The sequence below is a fragment of the Phalacrocorax aristotelis genome, chromosome 1, assembly GCF_949628215.1.
Source record: "Phalacrocorax aristotelis chromosome 1, bGulAri2.1, whole genome shotgun sequence".
NCBI classification, from domain to species: domain Eukaryota; kingdom Metazoa; phylum Chordata; class Aves; order Suliformes; family Phalacrocoracidae; genus Phalacrocorax; species Phalacrocorax aristotelis.
Window position 1 is genome coordinate 85,886,413 of NC_134276.1, and position 24,175 is coordinate 85,910,587.

Here is a 24,175-nt window from a genome sequence, read left to right on the forward strand (position 1 = left end):
TAGTTCCTTAAAACACCATGAAGAAAACCACTCTGTCTTTTTTTTTTTAAACATCAACCTGACAAAACAAGTGACATTTAGTCGTGTTATACAACTAAGAACAAAACATAAGACAGGACACTCCATTAAAACTTATTTTGAGTTCTCCTTCCAATCCAGCTGACTGAGATTTAACTGTTAGTAGGAGCTGGTGCAGAACAAGGGTGAAATACTACCAAAGAGAAAGCCAACCTCTTTTTGGAGGGCCGTATATACAACGAAATAAGAAAGCAGCTCTTTGCTGAGCAACCTGCCACAGAAAAGCAGAGTGAGAAGGAAGAGGGGAGACCAAAAACAGCACAGAGAAACTGACACAGTTTATCTCTCTAAATACAACATCTGGTTAGATCTTATGAAACCCTACATATTGTTTTTCCAAACAGATGAATTCAACATTTCAATTGATTCTCTGAATTTTAGTATTAATGACCAAGTGTAACACTAGTGAGGCCTAACAGCATCTCTGCTTCAGGATAATCAGTCTCCAAAACAGACGACACCTAAGACAGTCTACGTAGGCCAAACACCCCATATGGTACATGAGAATGCCATCTTCTCTAGAGGTACCAGGGATGTCAGGGGTACCAAGGATGCCGGCCATTAGAAATTGAATGCTTCCAGTACTGGCGTTATTCCATATAAGCTGGAAAGCAGTGGGTATTTACTTTAGTCAAACAAGACTGGAACACAGAGAAAATATACTGCAGGAGCTTCAGGTGGAAAAACCATTTTCAGCCTCCCTCTAATATACGAGTAGAGTCTGTTCTACCGTCAGTTGCAAATAGAGTGATAGACACGAAAGCTGTATTTTAAGAGATTAACACGACACACAATCTACTAGAACAGAATTGATATGCATCATACATGTCTCCTAAAGAGTTCTGCATGTGGAGCAAGTGCCTGTGGATCAGCTTCTTTCACAAAACTCATTACTTCCTCTATCGACCAGGTAGAAGGATCTTTATTCAGTATTCTTGAAGGTTCCCTTTTTAGTGAATTCAGATCCGGTCCGGTTGTGGAACTTGCAGCTTTTAGTATAAAAATATTGTGAAAGGAAGACGTTTCATTTCATTTTATATAAGACATTCTTAATAGTAACATGCAGCTTTTATTATGCATTCTTTGCAATATATTAAAATGAAAGATGTTTTCTTCTCCTCCAAATAATATTGAACTGTTTCATTTGTCTTTAAGTGCCTTATATAACCGTAAATATTTAGATCAGCATAAACGTTAGCACTATGACATACCTAGAGGGATTAGTTCAACTTGTACTTGGCCTCTAGGTCCCAATGTGCCATTAATTGGGAATGTGGCAAAGGCAAGTTAAGCTGTGCAAACAGAGGGAGGTGCAGGAGGAAACCCTTTCCCCGTATTTCAGCAACACAGTAATAGTTGATAAGGTGCTCAGGAAGTGAACTGCATATAACTAGCCCTCCTTGGTCTGGCCTGCTGCAGGCTCCGTAACAGCAGAGAGAGGAAGGTGCAGCAGGTAAGACCCCTTGCCCCTCACTTGCAGCACAGTATTAGTTCTAACAGGCTTAAGTTCTGCATTTGCAGTTACATTAGCAAGCCTGACATGCTTGGCGGCAGCACATTTCACTCCATATGCAAGCTTTTCTACAGCAAAGAACTTCTTTACTTGTAACTCTTGGACATTGTACGTTAATAAAAGAAGTTATATACTTTGGAAAGCTCAGTTATATAGCATACCTTCAATCCGCCTCTGTATTCGATTCCTACTAACTTCATAGTAACCACTGCTCCCAGCAGAGCTCAAGGACAGCCTGTGCAGGACTGGGGCTGAATTTGAGGTAGCAGTCACTGGCTGAAGGGAATTTCTGTAATACGTTGCACTCGCTGAAGTACGATATTCCGTGGAATTTCGACGGGTTGGGCTTGAAGGATTTACAGAACTAAGTGCAGAATCCATAGAGTCCTCAGAAAACCTGTGTTCTTTGGAAGTGCTGTTTTCTTCTATAGGTAATGTTTCTGCTACACGAAAAGCAAGTATCAATATGTTCAAAGTGATGGACATTATACCTTCGTTATTTAACTCCTTGCTATATTCTCTTGAAGACACAGACAGGTTGTAAACCTGTTAATAAGTCTCCTGTGAGGCAGTCACTGCTGCTGAATGTTTGCCCCTTTTCTTCAAGTAATCTTTGGGCTCTTGCTGTATTTTTAAAACATTTTTTGTAGCAAAAGATTTGATATGTCAGGTTTGAGAGAGTCTTGCATAAATCATTTCAATTGTATTTGTTAAATACTATGAACAGGGAAGTGACAGAGGAATTTTTCCTGGGTAGAACTGATAATACTGATACATCAAGCAATCTTAATCAAGCATTTTCATTATCAATTTTTAAACATATTCTCAAAAAGCTAACCGTTAAGAGTGTGTTATGTTTATCTTGCAAGAAATTTTTCATAGAAATAAAGTCTTGTGTTAACTAACAATTGTTTAATTTGTTCTAAACAGCAGAGGGAGTCACTAACTTCATAAACAAAACAAGTGGACGATTATCATCTCTAGATCCCAAAACGTTCAGACACAGAGGCTGAGGCTGTCATTAAAAATGGAACAGGTTCAGGCAAAGCCACAGAAGATTCTGAGTGCCAGGTACAGCACACTAACACACTAACACAACTCATTTTGACCACAACACTGTATCTACATACAGTTAGCTCTTTGCACAGGGCAGGGTCTAGGAGCACAGACTCTCAAAGCTAAAGGTACATGCAAGTTACTGAACCCACTGAGCAAGGTTTAAAAAAAAAAAAAATAATCAGGTTGCAGGAAGGAAGTACGACAACATTCCCCCTTTCTAGTTCTTATCACTTATCAGCTAATTTGTACTCTTCGAAACACAAACAAGAACACTTAGAAGACTTGTGAATTTTTAGAGCCTGTCAATACTATTTCTAAGCCAGATGAGCAGAATTCAGTGGGTCTCTTTCCCTGGACATTGAAACAGGAGCCAGGTTTGCTTGATCACTGAAAATTCCACTCTCAGTCAAATGAATTCGGGTCTGATTGGGAGAAACATGTTGGGGGGGACAGACAGGGGGACGACACCAAACCCCAAATCAGTGAGGACACCACTCCATCCTCTAGCTATCATACGTATTCTCTGTTTGCATCAGGCCAATATCTAGCCCAAGAAAGAAGTTGGAAGCATGACGTACAAATCTGTATGAAACCAATGCTGCTTTGGCAGGAGAGTTAAGAGCTGGAAAATATAGCTAACAGGTTCACAGAAGTGTAAACCCCACACTACCATCTTGAAAATTACTCTACTGAAGTTATAAAACATATACTAGTGAAGCATCATACTCTTTGGGATAAGAACTGGTATGTTCTGTGAAACAAGTTCCTGAAATAAGCTTTTCACTACCCTTCTTCCATGACAGCTTTCAAGAATTTCTCAGGTGAATACCCAATTAAAACTAGAGGAAGAGTATTTTTCTAAAAAAACCAGTGAGCTTCTCAAGCACATTTTCAGCGTGCTTCATGAGGCCTTAGATTGTCTGCTGAAACCTGTTAAAAAGTGGAGTACAGCAAGCAACTGTTAGTGTATTTTGGTCTTCAAAGAGCATAATCCTGAACAAAGGCACTCACAGAGCCAGCTCCCTACTTAGTGAATTTGGTAATGCAAGATCTGCAAGACAATGTAACATCTTTTACTGAACTTGACAGTCATGGGATGAAGCAACTTTTATGGACACAAGCCCTTCTCTTTCACATATACAACTCTCAAAACAACCACTGCAAAACTTTCTAGATTGTTAGATTTGAATCACAACAGCAAAGCAGTGGCTACTGAGGTTTTCAAATAAAACAAACAAGAAAACTAACTTCTTTACACTGGTCAGCTTGAAGTAGTTGCAGCAACTTATAAAATGAAAACCAAAAGCCATCACTCTATGGAATTTCAGAGAGACTTTAAGAGGTGAGTCTATGATACACACTATAAAATCAAAGGGTAGCCAACCAAGGGAAAATCAGAACTGTAGAGAATGAAACCACTAACAGAAATCTCAGTCCAGGACCAAAAGGCAGAGGTGATACTTTAAACAGTTACCACAGAGCTGTAAGGAGCCTAAGGTTTAACTGACTGTAGATTCAGATTTCTGAAGTCTTGAAAGGTAGGATGAAACAATGGAGACAATACCCGCCAGCAGAAGGTTTCTACTAGAGTATTCAAGCATGTATCAACCAACTCCATGTAATGTCTTAAGAAAAAACCTTTTTGTAGTTATAGTAAACAAGCAGAGATCCCAAATATATATTTTTTAAATTGTCATTTTACATCTTTCTTTTCAAGACGCCTGAAGACACAAAGATTGACATTTACTATATTACAAAAGGATTTAATTGTATTTATTCCAATAACATACCAAATTATTTCTCTCTGATGTTATATATCCTAAAGTCAACAATAGTAAATAGGGCTGGGAAAGATCAACTCTGCTTTCCTTCCCCCCCCAAGATATCAGCATTTGAATTTATCTGACTGTAACTTCTCAATTCACATACACAAGGTGGAAAAGCTGGGATATTTCCCAGGGCCATCATCTTTTAGAGAAGGTGTTTCTGTTCAGCAACTATAGTGTCCAATCCACTTCCCCTTCCATCCATCTAGCTTCTCTACAAACAAAATGCAGCTGCAGCCTTATCAATGAAGTAGTCCACTGGTATGACAGCTGATTCAAAAATGGGCGCCTAGTAAATGGAGCTGTGCCATCCATGGAGCAACAAGTGACACATTTCTCCCTCCTCGACATTTTAAGCAGTTGTGAATGATGGTGGTATGGAAAGAGACAGGAGGTTCCACTGCAGAATGCCTGATCTCTGGGTAGATTAATAGAAGGCCTTATGTTTCAGATGTAAGGATGACAGACTGTTTAAACACTGAAGGCCTTAGCACAAATTGGACTTTTTGTTTTCTTGAAGCTCCTCTGGGAACTAGAAGCCAGTTGTTCTGCCTCATACATAACGGGAATGATGTAATCAGCCACAGTAGTAAGAACACTTTGTTTCCAGGAGGAGGAAGACCGAGTTACTCCCCCCGCCCCCCCCAACCCTTATCTTTCATAACTTTAGGAAGAAACTGTTAGTGAGCAGGAAAGACAGCAAAATCTGCAAAACATATCCCTGAGCAGATCAGAAGGAAAATGAGCTGTTTGAAAGATCCTTTCCCACACTTACTCCATTTTGCCTTCGAATGATATTTCAAAACAGCTATTTCAAGACAGCTATGTCTCAATGGAACCAGCACTTTTTGGGGGCAGATCTTTCTTGCTAACCAACCCATGACTGACCGCTATAAAATTACCTCCAGATTTTCAGCAGAGGACATTGCCCTAATGGGAAACACACACCACTAGAGAACACTTTGCCTCTTGAAATGCACAGAGCACAAATTCAAAACCTCTGAAACCATGGCAAAACACTTATTTTAATTCTTTTTTTATCCAAGTAACTACACTTTATAATGAACTATTGATCTTAAAATGTATTTTAAGGAGTACGCTGACTTCATCTGTAAAAGAGATCCATTAGCAGACAAGGATTAAAAAACAGTATGTGCATGCATGTTTACTTTGAGGAAGATTTCTTACAAGATAATGCAAATCTGCTGGAACAGTTGTTTTGCTTCAACTGAAACAACTTCATTTGAGTACAATTAAGTGCTCTACACTTATTAAGTTACCTACCAGAAATATCCAACTTAGGTGTACGATATATCTGTGGAATTAAGCCAGTACTTCTTTTGGAAAGACACAGAACTCAATCATCAATGCAGACCTGTATTTCCTGCTGCTGTTATTCTATACAAAGAAGTGAATACGCTACATATATATAAAATAATAAGACGTACCATTTTAAATAAGCTATCGTTTTCAACATTTTAATTTTATATCCTTTCCTGCTTTAGCTGTAGTCCTATGACTTTTTCTGTGCAGATTAAAAAGAGGCCATTCTGCCCCCACTGATGCTAATACACACAAAATAACCCCAAGCTCTCCAAAAAGAATTTTAAAGAAGAATATGAAAGAAGAATTCATTAACCCCCATCGTATTTCAAAAAAGCCTTTGGAAATGCTGTGCAAACATAACTTTTTTTTGCTGTAAGATGTATGAGATGGGATGAGTCAACATCAACAAGTTACTATGGCTTAACCAGTTAAGTAGCAAATGCAGGGTAAAAAAAACCACATTTTCCTAAGTCTCACTGAAGTTTAAATCTAGATCCTTTACTTCACATTTGAGGCAGACTAAGACTAGACATGCCCAGATATTGCAGCTGAGCTGCAGTGCAGGGAAAGGTGCTATTCATCAGTGAGCTAAATCAATCTAACAGCCGGCTGCCACAAGGAGGCTTCACTGCTCCCCTGGCCACAGCTGCATTTTAATCAACCCTTCCCTGTGCTCATCCGAGTCCACAGTGAGTCAGTCCAGAGAAGTAAACTGCGAACTACTCTTCGCTTCAGTGTGGTTAAGCTCACTGGTTCAAGCTCACCACCCAGCTGGGGGGCCTGGGACCCACTGCAGGAACAAGGAGGCAAGGAAAGCAGGAGCAGCACAACTTTCAGGGGCAGCTAGCCATAAACTCAGGTGAAGTGTATCATCAAGCCATACCCTTACTCACCCCAGCCTAGAATTATTAAGGGTTGCTTCCAATTTATCTCCCAACTCATTTCGAGGCAATTTGTTTCTAAATAGCCAGGAATGAAGCAGAAGGCTTCACCCGTCACCTATTTGCCTGAGCCTCTTCGCAGAAAAGGCTAGCAGGTTTAGGAGAAGGACTGCTGGAACTTGCAGTAGATCTTCCCTAAGCGCAAAATCTGTGCCAGCGATCAATAATTAACATACTTTCACCCTGACCTGTCAAAGGCTAGAGACAAACCAGACACATACATCGAACTTGGTCCTTTTCGACTGGAAATTCTAAAACCATAAATAATCCTCATATATAATCCTGACATAATGTAATTACCTTCAGATGGATGAGCATCATTTCTGGGAAGCTTAGGGGAAAGAGGAGCAGTATATGGTGGAGAGTCCTGAGAGTATCGTTTAGCACTCCTGTTTTCAGGTATTTCTTCTTTTGCTGTGAAGAGGAAAGTCACCACCTATTATTCTAGCATAAAGCTGCTCATGGGGAAAGTCCAGTGACAAAACCAAAGACGTATATCAGCCATCCACCAGGTTACAGTTCAATTTCTTGTGCCACACGAACTCAAGTCATTTCAATACCAACTTTCAAAGCTGAACTACAGCTTAGTTTATGCTGTCATTACCCAAATTACCTTGACCAGGGCTACTTTTCTGAAGAGTTACAGCTAATGACTTGCACATGACAGACAGAATTATAAACATCATTTCTCAGGGGGTGTGTGTAAGAATATTTTATTTTTCAAAGCAGCACCTGGAAGACAGACTCAGCTATCAGACAGTTGTGAGGAAGCTTCACATCCCATATGCCCTGACATCAAGGTTTTCTCAGCTTTGGCTCCTGGTAACCCTCGGGCTGGGACTTGTAATACCAGACCCTGCAAACAACCTGATGGGCAATCTTGCTCTCAAGCCATTTTGTTTCCCCCTCATTCTATGATCCCCGTTGGGCGGATGAAGATGTTGGTCTCATACAAAATATCACAAGCAGCCACCTGCAAAACCCACCTTTTCTACTAGAAGACTGGACTGTCCATAGCAGAATGTAAAATTTTTGGAGCCACCACTGGGTAAGGTGAATAAAAAGGGAAGAAAGGACCTTCTACTGGTGTAGGAGGGGCTAGATTGAATTTCCATTCAGGGCAAGGCCCTTCTCATAAGGCAGTAAGTATCTTTTTGTAAGTTTATTTTATGATCCAAACGTAAATTTAACAAATGGAAGATGGAGTTTTGAGCTTGTCCATTTAGCAGTATCACAGTGGTACAATACATATGTTTCCTGGCTTGGCTACAGGAGGAGTTTGCTGAACAGAATGATTTCTGCACATGTGGTACGAGCTATCCCATCCTATCAAAGCACTACCACACTGGAACCAATTCACTAAGAACTGAAATGTATTCATTCCAATCAATTCACATCATAGAAAGAAGGATTAAGAAGTTACAATTTATAAAGCTTCCACACTTCTCTAAAAATATCAGCACTTGAAAATAACAGTTGTTTAACAGTACCTGGTTTGCTCCTGTCATACTCCGTAGGACTATGTGCACATCCCATATAAGGGCTGAAAGGCTGGCTACTAAAGAGATTATCACACTGCAGGCTGTGGCAGAGTTTCTCCAAGAAGCGTAGGACAAATGATGCGCTGTTTACGGAAGGAAGATTGATGGCATGCTTTTCTCCATCAAAGGAAGCTGTGAATAAGAAGATGATGTCAAACACCTCCCAAGCATCATAAAGTATAGTAAAACACCATCATTAACTTAAAGGAGAAGACATCCAGATTTTATTTAAACCGCACAAGACATGAGAGGAGTAAACAATCATTGTGGTAGTTTAGCAAATTTACATCCAAAGGACTGATTTTGCCTTCATTTGGATCCATGCCAGTTTAAGTTTGCCCTGTGGGAACTTATTTTAATAAAATAATTTTGGATTCACACCAGCATAACAAAACTCACAACTAGTCCCTCATCATCAAAACCTTACATGTAATTTCTGTTGTTTGCTTATAAAACAGCAAGCTGTCCACCACCTATTTGCAGGAGATAATACACAGAAGACCCTTTACAGTACTTGCTAAAAAAAAAAAAAAAAGGGAAAGAAAAAGAAAAAGAAAGGAAGCAAATAAGGTCAGGATATTTTTTCTCAGTTTCTAACTGAACTGAGCATACTTGTGGTAATGTGTTGGCATCCATTACCATTGAAAATCTGACTACAGAAACTGTTTTGCCATTTGCTATTCTATCACTAGAGAAAGCTATCCCGCTGTCAACACTACAGTGGTCAAGCCCCCATTTATTTCAACAGGAGCTAGGTGGCAGAGATACCACAACAGCCACAAATGGATCTGGTGTCTTTTAAACTGAGTCATTACAAAGAGCCTGGACGTGTGCCTCTGTGTGTTACTTGTTGACCTCCTTCCTGGCCTCCCAGAGTGTTGCAGCTGATGATATTTTCCTTTTTTTTGGTGAAAATTAGTTAAGATTTTGAAAAGACTCAATACTACCAATATACAGACAAATCATTACCATTACAGTAGCTGAAACTTTTATTTGCTTCTGATTAGAAAGACACGACAACAAAGCAGGAACAAACTTGTAACTTAAGCTTAGGGCTAGAAAGAAGCGGCATAAACACCAGGTTTATGCATCAATTTGTCTCCTTGGTTTTCAGCCTGTCACGCAGCTTTCTGTTGCTAACATAAGTTTCCAAATGATAAGCAGAGCTTTAAAGGATCGCATTTTGTTAGTAGCAGACGCATTTAAAGAAAAAAAAACAAACCACCATACCAGAAACGACAAGAAAGCACTTATTCACAGATCTGATTTAAGGAACATTTCCGTATTGTGTTACAAGAGAGACACATAATATATACAAACCAAAGAAAACGCCCAAGTTTAGCATATTTTAGGCTTCCTTAGAAAATCAGAAGTGTCAATTACTTACACTGTTGATGTAAGGAAGCTTCTGATTAGAGTTAATGCAAGTTAACCAGCTGGCACCAACGACAATGTGCTGCCTCTCTCATCTGCTTTCATGACGGACTGACCCAATGCAAGCGCTTAAAGTTTAAGAGTCACTACTACAGGGACAAATCCCAGACCAACGTGTTTCCACGGCCCATTCCATTTTTCCAGGCTCCAGCATTCAAATGAAATGCTAATGATTCACAGTCCCACATGTGGCTCAGACACAAGGTCCTCTGCCTCATGTTTGGGGAAGGGGTCTCCGAAGGCAAATTTTTGTTTGGAACTCAACCAGTTCTGGGGAGCAAATGGGCTGTGAGACCTAGCACAGCATGATCTCCTGACAAATTTACTGCAAGGTAGTAGTCAGCTACAACAAAAATTTAAAATGCTTTATAATAGCCTTACGGATCTTCTTATAGGACCTTGGGAAAAACACTTATTCTCCACACCTTAATTTCTCATTTTGAAAAGATGCACTGAAAACAACAATATTACCTTAGAGTGGTCAGGAGGGTAAAGCAAGAAACAACTGAGGCAATGTGACTGCCCCAGCAAGGCATACCATGGGAAATACCCACAAATAAAGATTCAGTGCAAACACAGCTCTCTTGTACTCTGAACACCTGAGGGCAACCATACGGACTCTAAGCAAGGGTGTGGGATCCATATCCATAGGCTCAAGTGCCTGATCTGCTTGTCAACAACATAGGTCTCTTACTTCCTAGATAAGTACTCCTTTTTATTTTTTCCCCTAGAATTTCTGAGGTGCGATAACCTCAACCTTTAATGACAAATAATCAGGGGCTGGAGCTTGCATGTGCAATCCCAGCGCCCAGGATAAAGAGTTAGTCTCATTTCTTCACCTTCCATTGTGTAAGGATGTTTTAAATACCAGGCTCAAGCCGGGAGAAAGGCCGAGAGCTAAACTATCAGGAGAAATGTCTATGTCTTTGATAGTGCAGAAGCTCACCCAAGAGTCTGATTTTAATTCTCTGCTTGAAGAGATTTATCTGAGCCTCAGTCTATTTCATCCCACCAAATGCCATAGTCTCTGCACCACAAGGAGTGGTGGTGTCAGGCCATTTTTCCTACCATTAGTGGGCTTGCTAACCAAGCCTTTAATTTCCTTTCAGTTGTATCTGCCTGAATTGATGCTGATTTTGCATCAAGCAAAAATAAAATAGTTTGTGCTTTTGTTTGAGCATTAAAGATGGAAAAAAAAATCCTAAATTCAATTCTATTCAAAACAATTATTTTCTTTGGCAACTGAACCAAAAGAACCCACTAATTATTCACATGTATTCTAGCACGATTATTTTATCCATGTCCTGATCAGCATACAGTTTCTTCCTACAGCAGGTATAAGACTCATCATGAAAGTATCAGTCCACAAAAGATTTAGATTTCTTAGATTATTCTCTGCTGCAACATATTATTTTTATCAGTCTAAAAAGAAAAAAAACATTAAACCAAAAAAACCAAACCACACTCCAAAAACACTTTCAAACAAAAACTCTATGAGAAAACACTCACACAATTTCATTCTGTAATTCCTCATTTTATTCTGCTGTAGGTTTCCTCTTCTTTACTGCAACCAGCTGTCCACGTAAACAATGTGCTACATTAACCTAAGTCACATTTTGTGCTTCCCAAAATACATCACACAAATTTTTGATAAAATGACAGGGCGTGTTTGCTCACTCGCTTCTCAGCAACCTGTTTGACAAGCTGATGAGAAGACGAGAGCCCAAGAACGCTGGAAACCCACTGGGGTCTTGCAGCTCGCTATCACCTGGACCAAGACTCTGCTTCAGGAGCAGCCCACATCGCCAAGTTCCTCAAATCCAGGGCTACACACCTGGTTTCTCTGAATCCAGGCCTTGGGGTGAAGCCAGGTGCAGAACAGTAATTCCTTTTTGTACAGAAATTTTGAATGTAAACAAACCATAACTTCACAAAGATTCTGAAATTTCTCTCTCCTCTGTGAAAGAATTATTTTCAACTACTCAGTCACAGCCCAGATACGCTACTGGCCTACGATTTAGTCCTTCACAATAAACAATCACAAACTGAATACTGGCAATGCACATCTCGGTATATTTTGTGCAAGAAAATTGACTTGTCTGAATTAGGTACACCGAGGTATTACTAACGTAATAAACTTTCATATATATTGCAAAAGTAAAGCAATATGGGTTTCAAAACCACATGCACAGAATGCCATTAAACCTTTACTACACAAGAGAGAAGCAGCATCCATTTTGTGAATAAACTCGTAGGCACACATAAGCAAGGCTTACTGTAGTTCTGCTATACGCAGGTCGGGATGCTGCTTTTTAAATGTTGTTAAACAGCAACATCTTTATGAGGATTTAATTAAACCTGTATTCCACTAATCATCTTTCACATCTGGTGTTAATGTAAGGAGATTAAAGTAACGCAAAGTCTTTTTATCGTCAGTGATGGAATTATGAATTGATGTGCTAACTGCTACATAGAATATTTCTTAGCCTAGAAGGAAAAAAAAAATGTCAAGCAGCAGCTATTCAGTTTGAGATACAGAGATAATTTATCTGGAGATCTGCCATTAATATGTAGCAGAAATAAACCTATTCCATAATAGGGGACATAGGTGGATGAACACTGACCTAAGAGACTGCTACAATTCTAGGGAACAGGGGAAGGGAAGAAGCAGCGACTTCAACATGTGGAATCGCTTGCCTGGAAGCTAAACAGATTAGTTTGAAACTTTTCACCCACTTGGTGAAGGCATTAAGAACACAAACACTATGTATGGATAAGATTATGCGAATGACTTGAATTAATAAAGCTGATATTTCACTTATACTGAGTTTACTTGACAAATGTTTGGCTACAGCTGCTAAATGAGATGCACGAGCTCTACTTAGTATAAGAATCTAACTGTACTGTGCACATGTAATTTAACACTGCTATTGCTAAACTCTAGTATAAAGAATTGTTCAAATCATCCTGGACGCAGAGTGAGATAAATCACACACCACCAATACTCTCTCAGTAAAGGAGTTCACAAGTATGTTCTTGACTGTGCTTAAATAGTTACAAAAGTAATATAAACTCATTGCAGCTACTTCAGTTCTTCTGCCCTACCTCAAGTTCGCAACCAAGTGAAGAAACAGGAGAAACAAAACATCTTCACATACCAGTTATCATTTCTCCTCCATGATGGCCAGATTTCAGAAATCCAAAAACTGTTTTGGATTGATAGGCACAATCCACGCAAGCCTGTACAGCCTGCTGAAGTACCACATTGACGGGACCTGGTCCAAAGTGATCTGGAAGCTGCTGAACCTTCTTCTTATCCAGGTGAGGCCCAGAATTTCCATGCTTGTTGACATAAACACACACTGAAAAAGAACAAGGTGTATTTACTGCCAAGGAACTAAGACATGTTCCCAAGCTAGAACTGCAAACCATCTTTTTAGTTTTAATCTTGAGGAAAAGATGAGCTGGTTAACCCAAGAAGCTGAACATGCATATGTACTTTCAGAGCATGTGAAAAGTGCTCTCTTCTATCAAGGTTCTCCTGCCCGAGTCCTAAACCCACGTCTTTAAGGTCTCTGAAGCCCCTCCCTACCCCACTAATGTAACAAAGCTTTCATAATCTGTGCTTATATTTTACTTTGACTATTCTCTGTTCATACACTAGTTCCAATAAAGTAAGAATTACTGGCAGGTACTCTAAATTACCAAGATGGGATTCTAAAAAGCTGGCCTTACCGAGTTACTGCTCTAATTTTTCTCCTGTTTGAGAAGCTGCAACAAAGACAACCCTATGGTATATACCTACCACTGATGCTCACTCTGAAGCACCCATATAGCATTAATGTGTGTATGATTAACGTCCTATGTGCATGTACAATGGCTACTCGAGGTCTGTACCTTCAGAAGCCCCAAACCACTCACGTAAGACTTGCACGCTGCAGCTTGGCATTCTCTGCTAAAAGGTTAGCACAAACCAATCAAATAGGACTTTGGAAGTACTTTTTCTAGAGACTATGCAAAACTCTTTCAAAAGGAAAGAGCAGCAAGGCAGAAAACTGGAAAAAGCTGTAACTGAAGGTTTCTTTTTTTTTTTTCTTTTTGGCCTTGGCTGTCACATGACCAGGAATGCACCCAAGACATTATTACAGCTTAATGAAATATGTGCCTCTGTGGCGATTAAGCAGACAATCTAAGCATTCTATTATACAGAAGACTGCCATATTGTCTGAACTGTAGTATTATTTGGGCTTATTAAAAACCTGGATTTTTAAAATTCAAATATTTCTCTAGATGTTTTAATGATCTTATGTCTTCATGCATATCTGCTCACTTTCTGATGCCTGCAAATTGGAGGAAACACATTTGTACAAATTATCAAAGATACAAATCGGCAAAAATAGTTTTCATGTCTGGTCTCAACAACAACTGCTTCCTGAAAGGTTTGTTTTCCTAGGAAGCACATACATATTTTCCCCTCATCCATGACTGAAGCTGGGAGTATGAAGAGCCTGACAACTTCTATCATAAAACCAGTTTTTAAATGTAAAAAAGCACCCCAAACAAAATTATCATAATATATGGAGCTTTTAGAAAGTTCTGAGATTTCAGTTGACAGCATACAAATTGTTTCACTACAGGGTTACAAGTTCTTCAATGAGTTACTTCATTAACTAGCTTATTTCTCTTTTGCCAACCCTTTTCAAGATACATTTCATTATATTTCAGAAACAAGCAAACAAAAGAGGAAGGAGGAATGTATGTCCTCTGATTGCCTTTACTTGGTTTAAACAGTTTGAGTTGTTTCTTTTAATGTGAGACTATACAGAGATAAAAATCTCTATTTTGTTATATTACAGTACAGCCTGCATGATATCAGACTGTCATATGGGTTTTTAGATACATCTATTCCCATTTCATACATTAAGGAGTGGGACAGACATGAAAGAACTGTACAGTTTCCTTATTCAGACAGGAACAAACTGCCAGGACTAGCAGATCTATCAAAAGCGCCTGTGCTCCAGCACTTCTTGCTATAATGCAGGCATCAAAATACTAGTTCTGCAAAGTAACACTGGCACCTACAAATATCTTTAAAGAATAAGGTAGCTGGATAATGATTTACAATAATAAGTTTGCAGCACATTTTCCATAAAACGACACTACACGTTTGCTTGGAATGGAAGCCATTTCACACCAAAAATGTCATTAATTTTTTTTCCTTTGTCTTTTACCTGTGGATATAACTGCTGCAGTTGCACCAGACAAAATAACTCCATCTTTAAGTATCTGCGTAGGGCCACTGTTCCCCTCAGGAGAAGAATGAGGAGAAGGAGATGCAGGAGTCAGCTGTTCTGGCAAGATTTTTTTCTGTTTAGAGAAAAAACCCAAAGTCAAAGTGTTTAATGCTTTTTTAAGGAGTCTGCAAAACCTTCCTGCTCAGTTACCATCTTAGTGAATGTGTGTGCTTCCTCATTACAGAAGTACTACACACAGCAGAGAAGATAAGGTCCAGGAAAGGAACACCAGAAACTGTCAGTGTGCATTTACAGCTACTTAAGTAAGGCAGTGGAAGACAAATTACTTAAAGAGGAGCCCACCTTTATCTAAAAAGTGGGAAAAGAATGAGCTTTATATACTAACTCATGACCCTTCTAAACCTCTGGAAGCACAGAAGAGGTGTTTTAGATTGTTTTCCTGTCCATACCCTTCCAATCATCTGGGTTTATCACAGCTCAAATCAGTTAGTCAAGCTATGTATATATTCCCATATAAAACCTGAGTCACATCTGGGTGTCAACTTTACAGTGCACCTAGATTTTTTCCCCCCAGCTTGTTTCAAAGGGGCTGAAATTCTCAAGTAATCACTTTCAGGAATTGGTGCTTTACTCAAGATATCAAATAAACCAGTAGTAAAAATCCAGTCATGTGGGTTGCCAAAACCTTCTCCTTTCCCAAACCAAACTTATATGCAGTTTGTCGTATGACAGACAACCAGAGTTTGCAACACAAAAATGTAGAAATTAGTCAGTGTGCATTACCTTCCACCTGAGGAAAGGAGAATTTTGTTGTAATTTGGTTTGGACTGAGATTTAGAAAAGGGACATGCACAAGGAAGGCATTTCTAATGTGCTTTGACATACTATGAGAATACATGGAAATAAAAGAAATAATGAATTGGAGAAAATGTCATCACCTCCCCCTTCACCATTTATTCTTGCATGAGAACAGATTATGTTCTCATTCTCTTACCTACCAAAAAAAATTAGGAATATAAGACATTAGCCAAGGTCTTGACACTGCTGAAAAAGTCTCTGCTCTGAAGGCAGCAGAGACTTGGCAACTCATGTGGTAAGGATTTACTGCTAAAATTGATCTACAGTGAAGTGAAAATTCAGTCAAGTTGCTATGGGAGGCTAAGCCCTTTTCCATTCAGCAATACTCATCCTTTACACTTTTAGAAGCAGCGTATTTTCCAAAGAATATATTAAAAATCATGTAGAAAGCAATCAAAATATACACCTTCCTAAAAGCAGCGGTGCTTAACTTCTTCACAACACCTATAAAGAATAAATTAACTTTTTTCCTGAAATCCACTTTAAATAAAATTTCTGTGCCCCTTACAGTTCAGAGAAGACAGGTTTGGCTGCAGAAACTACTTGACAATATGACACGGGGTAGAATCGCCACGACCATAAGGAATAGACTGCCAAGGCTTGCCATTGCACTGTGAATGAGACGAGGTGGCTCAGGTCAGACACTGAACCAAGCGGTGATGTATTACTTGTCAGGAATGGCCTACGTATCTTAGCATTGGGTGACAGAAAGGTCTCTCTCCATTCTTAATACAGAGAACAAAAATGTACTTGGGAAGCTTGAGCTTTTGATCTGAAGCCTGACATTCCTGAAGGCCCCTCTGGAGCAGGGACTCTTTGGGGGGCAGTTGTCTGCCACCACGCTGCAAAATATGGGTGGTCGAGTTTACAGGAAAGAGGAGGAAATGGGAGAAATGTAAGCATGAAAACAAAATACAAACACTAAACTGTAAGACAGAGGAATTACCTGCCCTCCACACTAACACGTAAGCGTGGTGAGGCTAGTCAGCCATTTCCTACCTTCTCCCTCAGAAGGAGGAAAGAGCATGCGTTTTAGAAATACAGCACATTACGCTTGCTCAGCTGAGGTTCTCATTTTGCAACCCCAAACTGGCAAGCAGCAAACTGCGATCCCAAAGCCATGCTGTTTCACGAGGCAGGCCACGTTCCCAGCTGGGCTAACCACGTTTGCTTGGTCAGGGTGTCACCATCTGGCCCCTGCCAGCTGGGTGAGCACACCAGCTCCGTCTGCCTGCAGAGAGAACTGCTCACAGTCTGGCACCACATGGTCAACTTCACAGGCTTTACCTTGATGCCTAAAAACTCTCTTCTTCTGGGGTTGAACTTAGGGCTGTGATACACACTCAGACCAAGGCACTTCCTCAAGAAATTCTGGAAGGAATTCTTTGCATTTTTATGCGAAGTGTACTTTTAAAAATAATGAAGGAGATGTAAAGAGATTTATTATTCATTATGACAGAGTAAAAACCACACAGTGCAAACCAGGGGAGACAAATGGAAAACAAAACCCAACATGCATCTCCTACACAGGAGCTTAAGAAACTTTTAAATAAAGGAGAAAAATGACAGAACAGCTCAACGTTCCTAGCTGTACAATAAAAAATAATACCTGAACAATGATAAACATTGCAGCATAACAAACTTAAAGGGGCAAAGAAAGTAAAACAGCTCTACTGTTCAGTATGAGGCATAACCCAATCTCCCTAAATACACAGGTTTTGAACCATCACATAGCCAGCTCACACTTGAAGGACAATTACTTAGCCTGAAATCTGGATGGTTTTTTGTATTGGACTTGAGAGGGGAAAAGGGGAAAAAAAAAAAAGGCACTTGCAAATCTCTAGGCACATACCACTTGCATTATATTTGTGTATGCACTGTGAGGTATACAGGCTGTATAGCGCTTCATGTCAGATACACCATCTGTGCAGAACTCCCACAAAGACATTTCCCCTCTTCACCGTTATGCTAACAGGTATAAAGGTCCAAAGAAGAGTTTGCACAGATGTATAACATGTTGACAATTTAACCACTTACCAAAGCGATAACAACCTTCCATGGATTCTCAAAAGGAGCTAATTTTTGAAGCTTTTAACACAAATATTAATGTAATAAAAATCTCAAGTTAGATATATCAAACTTAGATTCTGCAAAACCTAACTCTTAGTTGCCTGGTCCCACAGAGGAAATCAGGACTGTGTAGAGGTACCTCAGATTCACTGCCTCAAGACAGGGAGTGTCAGCAGTAACCCCCATTCCCCAAGCAAATCCCCCTAAGTACCTCACACAGACCAGGTGCCAAATGCAGTGCTCCAAGCAGACAGTTTCAGACACCCAGCCCAGAAGCCTCCTCTAAGGGTGAGATGCCTCCAAGTATTCTTTCAAAGGATACACAAAGCCTCTCAATTTCTTTTTCATGAGACACAGAAGACAAAACTCTTACATGAACATGCGCATCCTGACATACCGGAGTGCATCCTTAAGATATGAAAGTCTTGTATTCAACGCTCTCCTTTAAAACCCCCTGGACTTATGGAGAACACCCCATCCACCAGCTGAGTCTGGATGAAAGCACCTTTCTCCTCTTTAATCTGTGTCTCTGCACTTTCATACACCAAGCAAGAGAGAAAGCTGAAGACCAGTTGCATCAGCAGCCTACCAGTTTGGATGCCCAACTGGAAGGGGCAAGCAGCAAAGGAGACAGCGCTCGCCTTTCAATTTCTGGTCCCCAGAATAACTTCTTACCTTGAGGTCATCATTTCCACAAAGTGCCTGCTTCCAGTTTTGTGCCTTTTGGGTACACTCTAATAATGTTACTTCACTAGCACTTTTCACTGATCAGCACTGTCACTGAAGGGAGAAGTCCCCCCTGCACCATTACTCTACCCCTTCCCACACATTACTAGCAATAGAACCCATAGCCCACAGTGATCCCAACTGGAGGAGAAAAACCCCCAAAATTCAACTTTTTGAAACTTGGGGGCAGGAGGGGATCCGGAAAAACAATGGCCCCCACTCTCCCATTGTTGCTAATGCAAAGGAGGGAGGAGCACAGGGACAGACACAAATTGTCTGGCGAAAGCCACTACTCCTCTTTGACAGCCTGCAGTGGTGAACAAGCCTCAGAAAATAGATTGTACTTCTACAGCAATTCAAATTGCCCTAAATCTTCCCTGCTGTGATCCTATCCTTCCTTGCAGCAGCTGTAGCATTTGTGCTTTTTTGGCATGGAGCAGACAAAAAAGGAAGTAAGAGGGACTGATGCTCGGTTAGTTATTTACCACTTTAGCTCACTCTGGGACTGTTTACCCACCGGTGTTGGTGTCACGTGGGAGCGGGAAGGAGGGGTTACAGCAGTGCTCATTTGTACCTGATCAAACAGCTCCAGAAGAGCTGAAGCTGGAGGCAGCTGACAACACTCCAGGTCTGGCTCAGCTTGGCAGGGAGAAAAGTGGAATGGCATCACATCTTTCACACCAGGGCAGAATTAGGCCCACACCTGGAGAAACGTATTGCCTCAAAAGAAGCTTCCTGCTTCATGCTAGTATCTCCAGGATTAGGGGGTATCCAAGAGATCCATTTTGCAAATCCAGCTGTATGCTTAACATGCCTAAATTCTGCAACAAAGCCCTCGCTGTTCCTAATCCTTTGTTTCTAAACACGAAACAAAAAAAAAACACCAAAAAAACACCCCAAAACCCAAACAAACATATGCAAACTCTCTATATATGGTTCAGTAACAAAATAACCCAGACTAAAAAGCCTAAAGGTTTCCCTGGCTCTTGTAATTTTACTGGAAATGGCCATTCCAGAACAGTATTTTTCAACACTAGCAACTCACTCATAAATAAATTAGTAATCTTGTTCTGGAATAAAATAATCCACAGAAGTTTATACTGAAATATTCCAGAATAGGTATTATAGACTTTTTCTGGTAACCAGTTGCTGAAAACAGTAAAGCCCTGAAGGCTGAAGAGAAGACAGAAAATTAAATAATAATAAATCTCACTACAATATTTTGCAATATAAAGTAAAATAGTAGATAAGGACTAACCTTTTTTCCAGGTTTTAAACTTTTTTTCCTTGTTTTAAGATTTTCAGTATGAGAGGTGCTTTTTGTCAGGGGAATATTTTTAGGAGACCTGCCCTTCTTGGGAACTGCAGACTGTCCAGGGGGTTTGCCCCGACCTGGTTTCCTGCCCCGTTGCGCTGGTACTGGAGCAGATTTCTGTGGAGACTGCATTGAACGCCGGGTCACTTTGGAAGGGGAAGATTGGATTTTTGCACTGCTCTTTGTAATGGAAACTGAGGAAAAACAAAAACAAAAGGGAAGGGGGGGAAAAAACCTCAAAATGAACAATGGAAAGCAACTTTTCTAACAAAGGCTTAAAAAAAAAATGTAGTGCACAATTTACGTTGTAAAATAAATACACTTGGATATTTTGAACCTAAGCGGTTGGCATGAAACTATATAACTTCATTAAAGGCAAAGAGAGAACTCTATATACCCATTCTTTTAGAGGGACTTTCCTATGAGAAAAACATTCAAATAAAAATTAAAAAAAAAAATTAATCCACTCACCTTATAAATGCTTCCCATAATTTAATTACCATATTTATAAAGTGCCACTCATCAAGAAGGGCTTCAAAATACTCTACAAATTATACAGCCCATAATACATCTGTTCTCCTCTAAAAGCAGTTTCCACTATTACAAGACAGGCCAACCACTTCCAGGGAGCTACAAACCAATTTTGAGCAGCGAAGAAAATCATCCCACTTAAGAGGAGAAACTGATCATCAGCAAAGTATCATTAATGAGCATTTGTCTGAGATGCCAGGTTAGAAAGTTAAGTTCACATAACTATACCCAGATTTTTCTACCTGGAGCCTTCCAGATAAAATTTCATTTGGAAGAAGGACTTCCAAAAATGAAGCAGAAAGTATAATTTTTATTCATTCTTAACACTGAAGTGGCTCTCTGTTGAATCTCCCATCCCAATACAAAATTGATCCAATGTGTATATGATGTGACTGTATTATAATCTGGCGTGAAGTTGCAAGATGTAATCAAATTTCATTGAACAGAACTTCCTAGTTAGTAACCTTTTTCACCCAACTCACTCTTCTCTGACATAATAATGATGATTTTATTTTAACAACTCCCTTTCACAATGGGCAGATTAAACAATCAGGAGGATGCCAAACAGAACCTATGGATAGGGACATATCCTCAATGAAAAGATGTGCTGCACCATGCTACAGCAGCACCTGCGGCCAATAAAAAGCAATTACTAAGTCCAAAAGTCCAACAAATATTCTGTTTTGTTGGCCTGATTGCTGGCAAGCAGACAGATGTGTAAGCGGCAGAAGAGGTAAACAGAAGATGAAAACGGGAGATTTTGTGACAAACCACCCTTGTTAAGAGAGGTGTGGGAAAGGAACACACAACATATTTGAAATCGTTTGAAGCCTTTACACTAAAATTAGATGGCCTTCTAGTGTCACACTGCCCCCGCCACAGCCTTTCACATCTTGCTGATGATGAAACTACTGTGATTCACCCTAACCTTAAATACTATGAACTTAATATGACACAACTTATAAGTATTGCAAGTTAGGGTTCAAGCGGGCTTTGACTGTCTTAGTCACTGGTGCCTGATCCGAAGCGCTACTGCAAAGTGGAGTATAGGGGGCTGCTAGTAGTTAATTTCCTGGATTTTTGTGAACTCAGAATATTTCTTCTCCTAAAACATTAATATGTTGAGTCTTTCTGCTAAGCAAATAAAACACGAAATAAAACTCAAAGATACATTTGAAATAAGATATTGAGAAAAGAACATACTTAAAGATTGTGTAACAGTTTTAGTGTCTAGCTCTACGAGTGATATTCACCTTACCAGTCAAGCACCTAGCTTTACAACTGTTACTTTAACTCTGAATTTTTATTCAGGAGTTAACTGTTTTTAAGCGTGTGCAATAGAAAATGTCACAGAAAAACACACTGCAAACAGACTTCTTATAAAATACAAGTACTGCTGACACACATTTTTAAAGCTGCAGGAGCATTTACATACATTGCTATTTGTCTGATTCGGTTACTAATCTAATATTCCTAAATGGCAGTTCAGAAGAAATCTCTTCATTATGGCTGGTTGCAGTCCTAATACATCAAACACAGGCATGATATCCCTAGGTATCTGACGGGAAGCACCTTCTGGATGTGCAAAGTGATCGCTTTCCTTTTATTTATGTATGCCAAAACTTATTTTCATATGCAATGACAGCTTAAAATAAGATGAACAGAATTTTAACCAAATGCTGCCATAGCATTACTCTTATGTCTCTGAACTGCTGAATGACAACTCACATTAAGATGTACATCTGGAAAGCAAAACCATATCAACCGTATGCTGTACAATTCAGTACTATGCATTGCGCCCTGTATTAGGCTTACACCAATGTAAAATGCAGCTATTTTAAATGTATAGTTGTGTGGCACAAATAAATAAACAAAATAATCATGACCTTGTAAAGAAATGTTGTTTCACAAATTCTTTGTGCCTCTGCCTATGCTGAAATCTAGCAAATGCATTTCTATTCTTGCACAGTAAAGACACAGCTATGGTCAAATACACAGCTAATTGCAATGTCAACAGATTCTAGGAGCACAGGTATGAGTTTCAGGACGCTGGGCAATCCCTGCTCCCTTCCAGAAGGACGTTTACCAGACAAAGAGTATCAATGCAAACAGCTCCAACCACTTCAGACTGCCCTCTTGAACCACACACATCAAGTACCCTTATCTCAGCATCTTCCTACCTGTATACGCCAGAGGACCAAATATTAGCAGCATTAACCATTAAGGGGGGGAGTGGGGGGGGTGTCAGGTCCCATTTGGTATTTTTCCTTCTGCCTAGGGCTGAAGCCGCTTTTTTCAATAGGCAGGACTGCAACAAAGCCCATGCTGCCTGGGCAGCCTCCCGGAGATAGCAGCAAATGAGGAGGCTGCTATTTGCATTTGTTGATTTAAGAGAGGATGGGGGGAGCGCAAGGGAGTGGGAGACTGCTAAAGTAATTCCCATATTGTCTGCAGGCCGTATTGACAGTGATCATCAGTCACCTGCTCATACTTCCTTCACCCCGGCCTTCAGAGGGAGACCAAAGGTTATGCTGGGTCACAGGATCTGGAGGGAAATGAAAAGACATGCAAAATCGAGCTGCCAACCCACTGCATTTGTAGACAGAGTTATCCCCACTAGGCCACATGTTCCAAAAACTAAGACGTTTTAATAGTCTCATGAGAACTTGTTAAAATATAACGATGAAGAGAATAGAGAGGAAAAATGCCAAGCTCTGCTTGCAATTATTGCAGTATTTAGCTGGGATATTTACCAAAAAAGCACATTTGCTTTTTCAGGATGCTGCTTTGCATCACAAAGGCCTTCTCATTTGCACAAACAAAATCAAGCGTTTGTGTCGTGTTGCTCTTCTACACAAATATCCAATGCTCCAGTTTCAGGAGTGGGATGCATTGCATGGCATTCTTTCTCAAGCCTCTTATTTGCACCCAAAAACTGTACCAGCATCCTCAGTAACTGAAGAGCAGAGATCACGCTACACAAACATACTTTACTGCTAACATAGTAACATTAGCAACTAAACATCATTTTCAAAGCTCACAGAGCTCTAGTTATACTGTCATGTTAGTGAGGACTATAGGTGACTACCTTCATGCAACACACAACAGCTGCCACGCTTTCAATTACAGCGCATTCAAAGTATTCTCTTTTTTCCCCCCCAAACAGTTCTGTGAGAATCCCAACACCTATAAACTTTGTATTCAATGTATGTAAGAGAAACCCCAAATCCAGTATCTTGGAACTCACAGCCTAAAGATGCATTGCCACAACTCAGTCCTCATTCACAGAAGCAGATCCACTGGAGCCAACCAACCTCATTTACATGAGAAGGACATGAAAGATTAGACTTCAGATGAGGCCCAAATTCTGCTTGTAGAAGCAGAAAAACTATGCAGACACATGCAGGACTGCAAAATTTGACCCCAGAATGTTATCCTCAAGAGCTCTTGCCAGAATAAGTCAGATATTTAAGACAACTGTGAAATCTGAAGCTACTGAAACCTCCAGCACTTGGGAAGGGGATGGCACAGATGACAGCTCAGAAGCCTGAATTCTCATGCAATTCTAATTAGTAAAATTCCCTCAAATAATCCACAGTGATGGTTTCACCCCTTGTTTTTATGGAAAGCGAGGGGAAAAGAAGGTTCAGATTTGTCATATTGAAACATTAGAAATCTACCACTCAGTTAGTTTCGCAGAGC

General features: G+C 40.0%; 1 protein-coding gene across 9 annotated transcripts in view; it reads right to left on the reverse strand.

Annotated features, from left to right (window-relative positions):
* SCML2 (Scm polycomb group protein like 2) overlaps nt 1-24,175 on the reverse strand; it is a 73,595-nt gene that overhangs the window by 3,091 nt on the left and 46,329 nt on the right. For 8 of the 9 annotated variants that reach the window (XM_075096365.1, XM_075096322.1, XM_075096373.1 and 5 more), the window contains 7 exons: nt 19,886-20,136; nt 14,950-15,085; nt 12,877-13,080; nt 8,234-8,416; nt 7,044-7,157; nt 1,753-2,034; nt 904-1,067 (listed from right to left, as the gene is read on the reverse strand). In XM_075096365.1, the coding sequence (XP_074952466.1) occupies nt 904-1,067; nt 1,753-2,034; nt 7,044-7,157; nt 8,234-8,416; nt 12,877-13,080; nt 14,950-15,085; nt 19,886-20,136 (1,334 nt within the window). The remainder of the gene's footprint in view (nt 1-903; nt 1,068-1,752; nt 2,035-7,043; nt 7,158-8,233; nt 8,417-12,876; nt 13,081-14,949; nt 15,086-19,885; nt 20,137-24,175) is intronic. The other variant, XM_075096357.1, reaches the window with a different exon arrangement.